The sequence below is a fragment of the Melanaphis sacchari genome, unplaced genomic scaffold (genome assembly GCF_002803265.2).
Source record: "Melanaphis sacchari strain LSU unplaced genomic scaffold, SCAv2.0 Contig2_pilon_pilon, whole genome shotgun sequence".
Taxonomy (NCBI): Eukaryota; Metazoa; Arthropoda; class Insecta; order Hemiptera; family Aphididae; genus Melanaphis; species Melanaphis sacchari.
Genome location: NW_020271173.1, coordinates 7,765,664 through 7,777,946, shown reverse-complemented (window position 1 = coordinate 7,777,946; position 12,283 = coordinate 7,765,664). Strand labels below are relative to the sequence as shown.

Sequence of the window (12,283 nt, the reverse complement as noted above, 5' to 3'; positions counted from 1 at the left end):
AAAAAAGATATTTATTAAGTTACAATAGGTACCTATATAAAAATAATTATAAAATTAATACAATTACAAAATATAATATAAAATAATAATATTAGTTTACAAATGCTATAAAATTGTAAATTTTCCGTTTTTAATTTTTTTTCAGATACTAAATGTTAATTTAAAAATTAATGAAAGCATAAATTCAAAAACGCAAAAAAAAAAACTGAAATAAGCAATCTTTATCAAAATTAGGACATGGATTAAGCATTCTAATTTTAAGTTTATTGTCTATTCCTACTTCAACAGACAGTAGGAAATTCAGATTCTAATTTTTAAATTAAGTTGTAAAAATTTTCATGTGCATATTTAAATTTTTAAATGTTGATTTTCCAACATTTTCATAAGCTTTAAAATATTATAAGAAATAAGCAGGATCTAATTTTTTTTATGTTTTTGCAAACTCTAAACATATTTCACATGAGTGTTGGGTTAGACATTTACTCATGATGTATCAACAAACATAAATGAATGCATTTTGATCAAGAATTTCTAAATTTCTATAATCAACTTGCCTTATAGAAAGTTAACGGGTTTTTGAAATTAAAAGGTGTTTTATCAGTGATTTGGATACTAATATCTCGGCCTGAATCAGTGGTTAAATTTTCATCCAAGTCATTTATGCAATTTGCTTTTTCTGAGTGTTGAAAATAATGAAGTAAAAAGTTTTTCTAAATGCAAACAAAAATTGATAAGGAGTTGGATTAGTGTTGTAGGCATTTTGTTGTCTAAGTGAACAAAAAAGATTTTCAAGACTATCCTGGTTTAAAAATTTCATTGTTATATCAATAACCTTTTTTTTTTTTAAATTAATTTAAGATTTAACAATAGTAAATAATCCAGGTGATAAATATTTTTCACTTAATCTTAAATAACTTTCAACTGTTTCATGGTCTGATAATTGTTGACTTAAACTTACTATAGTCTTCTTTAAATTTTTGATTTCTATTTTTTCAGATTTAATTTCTGCAAATAGTTTTTGTTTCGTTGGTGTATTTGCAATAAATATCCAGGTGTTAGGTTTGAAGAATCACAACTACTGATCTACTGATCGACGTATAAAATTCATTTGAAATATCAGAAATATTCATGAATCTACCAACATGAATTGATAAGTCTTCAGTGTTTTGAATTGAACTGCTATTTTGTTCTTTTAAACTATCATCAAAATATTGCAGATCTTTATGTGTTTTTAATTGCAATTTAGCCAATTTTACTCTTTCAAACATTATTTCATTTAAAAATTATAATTAAAAATATTTAATTAAACCAAGAATTAGTTTATTTAAATCAAAATTAATTTTTGAAATTATTTTAATTATTTTTAAACATGCTTTAATAAATGTATTATTTACTTACCATAATAAATTGTTGGAATAACATTGAAAACTAGTCGGTTTTTTGTTGTAGAGTTTAAAAACATTGAGTCTATAAAGTGATTATCACATACTTTATAACTATTTTTTCAATAGTTAAGTCAGATTTCCTGTATTACAATTTTTTATTCATAGTACATGCTTTATTTGTGTGCAATTGTATAGAGCAATGCGTTCCAGCTTTTTTTTCTGTTCATTTTTTAAAATTTGTAACACAACACTAAATTTTATATTTAAAAAAAATATTGAAAAACCCTTGATCAATATTAACTAACATGTAAAATAGAAATCACACAAAAACAACTAGGGGCTGAGTTAACCTAGGGGAAGTGAAAGGTCAGGACTAGCTAAATTAAACATTAAACTTTAAAGTATATCTAAACGTCTAACGACGGTGTGTGACGTATGTTTCATATATAGAGTTCTCTACGGTTTCATAGATGAAAAAAAACTGTTTTATAAAAAAAAAAAAATAGTTTGGTTACACTGTCAGCAACAAGTAGTAGATTAGTGATCATATCAATTGTTGATAACCTAAAACTATGACCGATACAAACAAACAAAACAATTCAGACAAAACAAAACTCCACCCAGTCCACCCAGTTATATTTAAAAATTCCTACGCCCTGAAAAGACAAATTATCGAAATACGTTAGATAAGTTAGATTAGATATAACAAATGGTTAACATCGTCAACAATCGTATTTATTATTAATTAAACATTAATCATTATGCTTTTCACGTTTAATTGATCCTCCAGTGTTTTAATTATTACTTTTCGTTATCTATTATTTTTTTGTTTTCTGTAAAACTTTGTTTATTTTGTTTATTTTCTTAAATGTGTGTGAAAGTCTGAAAGAGCGCTCAAACAAAAAAAAAAAATGTTTCACCTGATGTATTTATTGTTTATGTTCGTCTGTTGGACGAACGCTCAGTACGAATGGCAACCTAAAGACGCAATAGATGAAATTCGGCTTAAATTAGACAAAATAAATTCTGAAAACTGTGGTTTTCAACCATTGAGTGAGATATATTTACCCGAAGACACCGTGTCTCATATACCGGATATAAAAGATGTCGTGATCAATCCTGTATTCCCCAATCGTACAGCTTTGTTACATTTGAGCAACATGGCATTAAATAGAGGATTTTTCTTTAGTTATATATCACAAGCCAGATTTATACGGCCTGCAATCAATGATACATACGATCCAGGTATGATGTATTATTTCTTATCCACAGTTGCTGATGTGTCAGCTAATTCTCACATTAATGCCAGTGCTATATATTTTGCACCAAATATGTCTTATTCACCATCTTATAGAGGATTTTTCAACAAGACATTTCCATACTTTGCTCCTAGGACATTTCGGTAATTAATTCATCCATACTAATTGAATATTATCTAATGGTAAATACATTTTAAATATTGGATTTATTAATAATTAGAGCTGATGATTTCAATGATCCTATACATCTGGAAAAAATGTCAACCTTAAATACATTTACTGTCAGAGATTTGGGTGCATTTTCTAATGAAAGTCTTACAAAAGATTATACGTCAAAACATTATGGAACTAATGAATGGTAATTAATTATTTATTTTAATCTTTGAATGATTAGGAATTAGTTTAGAAAAAAATGTTTTAGGTATTCAAAATGGCTTCCTGATAATGTTGTTGGACGCCATGATACTAAGACTACTTACCAAGTAGAAATTCGTTATGCCAATAACACAAATGAAACACATACATTCCATGGTCCACCAGGTAATTTTTAATATTTTTAACGATTTTATTCAAAAAGTTTTGTAATATTTCAATGTTAATATAATATTTTTTGTGCATTAGGGGCTGATGATATTCCTGGTCCGATCAAATGGACAAGACCATATTTTGATTGTGGACGTAGTAACAAATGGTTAGTAGCAGCTGTTGTACCAATTGCTGACATATATCCTCGACATACTGGATTTCGACATATTGAATACCCTACGTAAGTTCTTTTTTGAAACTATTATGAATTATTATACTAATATCTAATGATATGTTAATAATTTAGTTATACAGCTGTATCAGTAATAGAAATGGATTTTGAGCGAATAGATATTAATCAATGTCCTATAAGTGCAGGAAATTCTGGTCCTAATCGTTTTGCAGATACAGCAAAATGTAAAGAAGAAACTACACTAGTAAGTAATCTGTAAACATAGTTCAGAATTAATTATAATAACATCTATTTATATATTTATAGTGTGAACCATTGGATGGATGGGGTTTTCGGCGAGGTGGTTATCAATGTCGATGTTTACCAGGTTACCGATTAGGAAATACAGTTCGTCGTCCATTCCTTGGAGAAATTATAGAACGAGCAACACTTGAACAATATTATAGTGGAGTATTTGACTGTAAACGGATTGGATGTATGTTATTTTAATGTGAATTTAAAACCAAATACATTTTCATTTATAATTTTTTTTTTCATTTAGGGCTTCAAAGCAAAATTGTTTTCCCGAGTCAAATGGATCCATATCTTCGTGAACAATATCTAGAAAAAAATTCTGAGTACAAAAACTTCACACCAGGGTTAGGATCTTTAAAAGATTCACGTATCAATATCCATGAAGTTATTAATTCCATACGAGGAGTAAATCCAAATAATTGCCATAAGTAAGCCATTTCATAAAATATCTAAATAGATTTAATTTAATTTTTGAATTTTTAGTTATCGTAAGGAAGACTTACAACTTTTAGGTGACTATGGATTTGGAGCACATCAGCAATTTGCCAATGAAGCTAAAATGGCTGTTCGCCTTGCTAACTTTATTAGTGCATTTTTACAAGTAATTATTTTTGTATTTTTAAAACATTTCTTGTACATATTTATATTTTATTTTATTTTATTCATACAATTAATATCTTTTTCAGATATCTGATCCAAAAGAGGTTTACTCTGGTACACGAGTGGCTGACAAGCATTTATCTGAAGATCAAATGATTGGAGAAGCATTGTCCATTGTAATGGCAGATTTTAAAATATGGTCAGCTGGTATATTTTGGGATATAAATAAATTTCCTAACCGTACTCTTTTTGCTCCATACGCTTATAAAACAGTAAATTATGGTCGTAAAGTCTTTGTAGAAGATTTAGCCAGATTAAACAAGTCTGGTAAGTTATTTCATGCATAATTTAATTTGATATTATTGTAATGATTATTTAAATTTTTAGATGAAGTATATACAAATAAAGAATGGTTTACTTTCACAAAACAGCGATGGTCAACTAATTTTGATAATTTAGAAAAGTTTTATGTCAAGTTGAAATTAAGATATACCGAAGAAGGAGGTCATTTGAACAAATTTGAATACTATCCTACCTTTTACAAGTATAAACTTTAACTAATTACAAGTAAAAATATTATTTTATTAATATAAAATTGAAATACAAATTTAGAGCTGCAAATTTGGATCATGGTTATTGGTCAACTCCTTATTATGATTGTAATGGTCCTGCAAAAGATTGGTTTATCCGTTACGCTGTTCCATTCTTTGGCTGGGATAGTCTTAAAGTCAAGTTGGAATTTAAGTAAGTTCTATTTGAATTCAGTTTTAACATGTTAATTATATTCCAGTAATTGACGTGTGTTGCTTATTACTTAAAAGAATTTTACACCTATATATGTTGTCTTGGTTTTACAAACATAAAATAGCAAATTTGGGTTCAGTATAATAAAATAAATGATGTATGTGTTATTAGCTTTAATATTAGAGTTAATTAACTTATTATCTATGTTGAACTTTATCTGTTCTAAAACATTGGTTATTTTCTTCAATATTTTAATTCTTAAACTATATTTGCATTTTTTACTTGAAATATTTACATTACTGTATTACTATGTATATAAGATGGAGACAACACAAGCAAATATAGCACCCATGTAAATACTGTAAAATAATGTCTGAATGGTTTTCTTTTCACGTGTTTTTTTTTTTTATTGTACTACATTTTATTTTTATTTATCATAGCATACTTTTAAGTAAAATTTAAAATGTTGAGATTACTTTTAATAAAATTTATATTTTATTTTCAGAGGAGCAATTACAGTTACTATGCCACTTTTGAATTTGGACATAAATCAGTGTCCACAAAAATTTTATGATCCGAACGCATTTAAAGGAACACATAAATGTGATCAACGCAGTTCTTATGTATGAAAATATATTAACTTTTATTTTTATTATTTATAGTCCAAAAATTGCAAGTATTCATATAAAATTGAGTGTTTTCCGTTTTTTGTTTTTATTATAAATTTCTAATCAACTATAAATTGACTTTATACATGATAAGTTATGACTAATGTCCAATTGTCATACATTTATTGTACTATTATCATATTTTATGATGATAACAATATTTTAATGTCAAAAATGTTATTTATATGTATTATAAATATTCGTGATTCTGTAAATATATTTTTAAACAATCAAAATTAACATAAACTAATTTTAAAATTTTGAATTTTGAAACGTCTTTTATTCAAAATGTCAATATTTTTAGCTTAAATTTCTAAAGTATTTTTAAATGACAATTAACCATTTTAAACTAAATACTAGAAAAATAAATATCAGTTATAATATGAATAATTTAATTTATTTCTATTATTATAATATTTAACTTAACAAAAATCATGTTTCAGTGTGTACCAATACAAGGGCGTGGTTACGACACTGGTGGTTACAAATGCGAATGTATACAAGGTTATGAATTTCCATTTGAAGAAGAAGATTTCACTTATTTTGATGGCCAAATGATGGAAGATGAATTTATGCACATGTTACATAACAATAAAACTAGGTATTAATATTTTTTATCTTCAATTAGTTGATTAAAAAAAGTATTCTCAATTTCTTATTATTTTTTATAGGTATGATACTTTCAAATGTCGTATAGCTGGAGCTGCACTTCCTCTTAGTAATGTTTTTTACGTTATGGTATTAGTTGTATGCAGTTTATTAATGTGGGCTAATAATTAGCTAGTATTCAAATTTGACTGATGTGTTCTATCAAAAATATATTATTTAGTTATATTATAAGTTAAATTGATAATTACAAATAACCTAAAGTTATAGCCTTTCGAATATTTTATTTTTAATTTTAATCAATTTTTGCTGAATCTCTTTTTTTAAACTCATCAATTAATTTAACATTAATATTTTGAATAGAACTAAGTTTTTATACATATCTAATATTTTTAAAGTATGGTATATCATGTATTTTTATTTTTATTTGTATTTTTTTTAAATGAATCTTTTACTTTATTTTTAGCTATTTTTATCATATTCTGTAATTGACAGATGCAGTGCATGTGTTAAGTTCAAACTTATTCCGTCCATTAAATGTGATCAAATAGTAATTTTAACTATGTAATTGTTAATAATTAAGTTTTTAATTTTTATATAAAACTTTGATTTATAATATTGAAAACGCATCAGTATTTTATTCTTTGTGAAATAATATTATAATAAAATTACCATTTTTATGATTAATATTTTATTTTTATTTGTGTAAACATTTTTGTAATGTACGATCTACCATATAATATATTTTACAAACTATATGAAACAGTTATTATATAATAAAGTAGTATAACATTAAAAACAATGTTGTAAAATAAATTAAGTCTAGAATAAAATTTTTAAACAGCACAATTCTAATTTTTAATTTTTTAAATTAGCCATAGTGATTTATTTGTGTTAATGCTACACTGTAGATAACATATTCCACGAATGTCATTTTATTAATCAGCATAATTGAGTAACAAATATTATTATAGTACTGCCTAGATAGAAGATACAAATTAATAGAGTATAATTTATTCTATTAGTATTAATAATTGTACCCTAATATTTATACTATTAATTGATTAAAATATAATTTATGAACAATAATTATTTATTAATTAATATCTATTATTTTATTTTCAAGATCATACATAATACAAATATTGTTTCTTGTTTTTGTTTACTTCTATGAAATGTTGATAATAAATTAGTCCTTGGGATTAATAACCATCACATTATATATATTATTAACTGACCATAACATCACAGATATCTTTATGAAAATATTCATAAGATATTTAATGTTGTAAAGTTTAAATGCTAGTGAAAAAATATTATACTAATTAGTAACTGTTAGATAACATAAGAGATATGTCTTAATTAACTTATATTGTGAATTTTTTCATTTTCCTCTGAGATTATGTGAATAATAATTATAATTTATTATCATAAAGATATATATAGATGTATAGATGATATAAAAAAAACAATTTTAAAACTAGGTGTGCAGTTATAAGTTACAGTTATATTTTATTAAAAATAAATAACAGTATTATAAAGAAAAAAAAAACTTTACAACAACACATAAAATTAAAGTATACACGTTCAATTTATAATCGTTATAAACAGCCAAGTATATCTCATTACACAAAAATGAGCAAATAATATAAATACGTATACTAAAGTTATTGTCAACATTTGTTTACAATAATGACGAGTGGATATCAATATGTCACAATTAATATGCATTTCTATAAATGCATGTTACAGAAACCAATTACAAAATTTTGATTTAAAAATTAAATTACAAAGTATACCAAAAGAAAAAAAAATAATGGAATATTTAAGCTATTTCGTTTTTTTTCTCATTTTTATTCGATAAATAATTATAATTAATGAATCTTGAAAGTTGGATCACTTGAGCTACTTCATTTGTTGCATGACAAGCGAACAAAAGCATATTACGTGGTTGAACTTTCCACGCAAATCTCATGAATGCCATCGAGTATAAACATAATGCTGTAAGAGACATCATAAATTATTAGATTATTATAAATAAAATACAAAATTGAATTAAGAATAAATTTATTACCTCCAGTCATTTTACCACTAATTAATTCAGGATCCTTATTTACATCTGATAGTGCTGCTATTGGTATACCCCAATTTGCTATTGGACCCCAAAAATGAGTACTATAATAATAATAGATAGCATACTTATATTTCAATTGTACTTAAAACAAATTAAAAACAATTAAATAATTTTTACCTCATTAAATATGAACGAAATTCTTTACTTTTGAGTTGTTCAAACAATTTCTTACCCATGGAAGCCATATTATTTTGTACTTAATTTAAAAAAATATAATAAATTTAAAATTTAGTACTCAATAATCTAATATTCTGAAGGTTAGACTAATGAGCGTTTAGTAAAACTAATAACATTCAATTAAAAAAAAAAATTATTGGAAGTTCTAGAGGTCAACGTTTGGTTTCAGATTTTAGACCTATAGAATAAAAACTGAAAACAATTTTTTTCTGTTATACAATGATAAGACTTATGAAGAAGATTATATTTGCTACTTGATGGTTAGTGATAACAAATATATTGGTATTAACGATTGTGTTACACAATTTACTCCATGATACGCATAAAAAAATCGTCACAAATCAAAAATCTTATCAACTGAGCGAACTACAAATTTTTATAAGGCCATTAACTAAGATTATTATTATTATTTGTTGATTGTTCCTGTATAAGGCAATTACTATGTAATTAGGCATTTGCACAATAATGAACATTTTTTCTATTGTGTTCATGTCATTAATATGCAGTATTATTTTATTTTGTGTACAATTAATAATTAATATTTATTTATTTTATTATTTTTCTACAAAAATTCATTAGATATTCATTGAATATAATATGACGTACATTGATTTTACAATTTTGTTTTTTTTTTGTATCAGCATTAATTTTAGAATATATTTTCTAAAATCAATAGTATTAGTATAGACAAAAATGTTTTAATTTTCAAAAAATTCTTGATTTTTTTTCAATGGACGTTGATTGAAATTTATATGCTCAGCTTAAGTGTTTTATTTAAAATTTTCTAATTGTGATACAAAGTTCCTGATAAATTCTTTTTTCTGTAATTATCAAAAAAAAAAAATCAACATTAAACTAACATTTTTATGAATGTTTTAAGTAAGAATTCATAGGATTACTAATAAATTGAAAACAATTATAAACTTCAAAGATTAGGTTTAAATAGCTCAATAAGAGTGAAATTTTTTTTTTAAAATTTACCATATGTTTAGAATGAATATTTTAAACAATTAATAGAAAATTTAAACACAGAAATTTTGTGGAAATGTCAAGTATTTATTCTGTTATTGGTTGTTTGAATTAAGGGGATGGAAACAGTGATATCTTTGTCTAATACACCAGTGGCGTAAATTGGGCTAAATTGTTAGGGTTACAATACGTTTCAAGGTTGAATAGACTTTTATGGGGCTTAGCTTCCCCCCTAAAATTTTTTATCCTAAATTTAACATTACAAGTACATAAACTCAACGAAATTATTTTGACCTTAAACACTTATTGTATCTATTGGTAATTGGTGCCTATGTATAAAGAATATGCACTATAAAATGGGGTATATAATTACATAGGTACCGTCAACAAAATATGAATTATTTTCTTAAACAATATAATATGAATACATAAAATACAACAATTATTTTATTTTATAAAATTTATATTTTAAATAACAACTGTCATTTAGATTTTTATAATTTGTACAATTTATATTTGTAAGGAATAGATACTGTTTCTTAATATATATATATATATATACCTGTACAATATATATTAAAATACTCGTTGGTTTTTTACTGCAGAAATAATATAATTTACTGTAGTAGTAATTGGCGGCCTCTACATTCTGCGGCAGCACTGAATTTTTCTATTACTTTATCTTTATCTATTAGAGATGATCTTTCACGTTCAATTTGCAAGATTCCAAGACTGTTTAATCTTGACTGTCCCATTGTGGTTCTTAAATATGTTTTTAATCTATGTTAACAAGAAAAACTTCTTTCACATGATGCAGAGTTAGTTGGTATAGTAATAAATAATTGTATCAAACTTGTCAATGTTGGGAATCCAGCTTTATAATTTTCTGATGCAATGAAATTTATTTTTGATTGCACATTATTTTGATTATGAACAGTTTTATACATTCTATTTAAAATGTTTGTTTCTGCTTTGAGATTATCCTCATCAAAACCATACATTTTATTTATTTCTTTAAAAGAATTATCATTTGGCATATCATTTAAGAGTATATCTTGCATACAGTTTAAAACATATAAATTATTTTCTTCAAACCTTTCACTCATGTCATTTATAATATTATCTAGTACAGCAAAATAAATATTTATTTTATAATGTTTATTTTTGTTTTACACCTATTTTTGGATAATTAACCATCCCAATTATAATTTAAATTTATTTAAACAAAATTAAGCTTTATAAGAGATATATTATTATTTGTTTGTAATTGAATGTTTAAAATTCTATGTAGAGTTTAACAGTCAACTTCCCCACGAGAGTGGCGCCTTTTATACATACATTAAATACTATTGATAATAGCAGAAGCCATTATAAGAATGCTTGATCTCCAATTTTGTATGCTTTATCATTATGGTTAAATGCTGAGGAATTTAAACATGAAAATACTAACATACCTAAAGAATTGCAAGATAAATTTTACTTAATATTTGGTAAATTTAATTTCTTTTATATTTTTACAATTTCATGTTCTAAAATTATAAATATATACTTATGACTTAATTAATTATATTATTTCTAGGAATTTGTACTGAAGCAATATGTAATCAACGGACTTTGGAAAATTTAGAAAATTTTATTACTTGTCTTAAATCATTATATACAATATTAGATTCTTCCTTAGCTAGACGAATGATGATGAAAAATTGTATTTTAGCAGTGGAAACACTAAATATTATGCACAAGTAATATTTATTTGTTTATTTTATTATTTTTGTATTAATCTAATTCAATTAAAATCTTATAATATTCGTTATTTTAGATTACTTTTAACGAATAATAGTATATAGAAGTACAACAAACTATAATGAATATTGTGAAACAAATAATAAAAGCTGCTCAAGAAGATTTAAAAATAAAAAATTCAAGTACTTCTAACGGTATTAAAAAATTACTAATTCTAAATATTTTCTAAAATATTTAGTTCTAAAAATTTCTAAATCAGTTTACTTATTTTTTAAATATTCAAGCATATTTTAGTATATACTATCAAATACACAGACCTGTAGTGCAGTATGACTAAACATATATTAGTGTTTTAATTTTATAAGATATATTTTTAAATTAAAAAAAAATAATTTATAAGCTCTGTTTCAAAGTAGTACATGATTATGATTCATTTTTTAGTCAACATTTTAAAATTTAAACTATATCAAACATCATTTTGTTTGAAAAATGTTTGATTAATATTATTATGCAATTGTATTTAAATTGCAATCGTATCATCATGGTTTTATTTTTTTATTTCTTTTTGTGTATTTGCGTAACTTTGATGTTATTATGAATTTATATTATTATAGATTATTTATTTAATTTCGTTTCAGTGCCATCAATCGAAATCCAGAAATTACTATAAATTAATTCGGAGTACTTGCAATGCATTACACTGAACCGGCCAACTTTCTGCACTTGGAAGTTCAACTTCTGAACTTGATAGTTTTGATCGGAGTATTCCTCACGATGGTCGTATATGTTGGATTTTATGCCTTTATATACAAACAGTCTGATTGCGATCGACGACAAGATTATGGCATAGAAATGACTGAATCCAACGAAATCACCAATAACACCTGCAACCGTCGTCGTTGGTTTCAACCTTTTTGTCATTAACAATTCCGATGATCAAATGACCGAGTGGATGGGAGATTGGATATTGCGGTTTGTACTTCAGC

General features: G+C 24.7%; 2 protein-coding genes across 2 annotated transcripts; one reads left to right on the top strand and one right to left on the bottom strand.

The window, feature by feature from the left end:
- The first annotated feature begins 1,992 nt into the window (after positions 1–1,992).
- LOC112596029 lies at positions 1,993–6,547 on the top strand. The gene is made up of 14 exons (XM_025341473.1): positions 1,993–2,787; positions 2,865–3,002; positions 3,066–3,184; positions 3,266–3,410; positions 3,477–3,606; positions 3,669–3,837; positions 3,904–4,084; positions 4,140–4,257; positions 4,343–4,583; positions 4,644–4,800; positions 4,869–5,000; positions 5,506–5,623; positions 6,112–6,269; positions 6,340–6,547. The coding sequence occupies exons 1-14, from the start codon at positions 2,297–2,299 to the stop codon at positions 6,446–6,448; spliced, it is 2,406 nt and encodes an 801-aa protein (XP_025197258.1). The 5' UTR covers positions 1,993–2,296; the 3' UTR covers positions 6,449–6,547.
- Positions 6,548–7,855: 1,308 nt separating this feature from the next.
- On the bottom strand, positions 7,856–8,758 carry LOC112596020 (mitochondrial pyruvate carrier 1). The gene is made up of 3 exons (XM_025341459.1): positions 8,526–8,758; positions 8,349–8,449; positions 7,856–8,275 (listed from the first exon to the last, which is right to left on the bottom strand). The coding sequence occupies exons 1-3, from the start codon at positions 8,591–8,593 to the stop codon at positions 8,100–8,102; spliced, it is 345 nt and encodes a 114-aa protein (XP_025197244.1). The 5' UTR covers positions 8,594–8,758; the 3' UTR covers positions 7,856–8,099.
- Between the last annotated feature and the right edge of the window lie 3,525 nt (positions 8,759–12,283).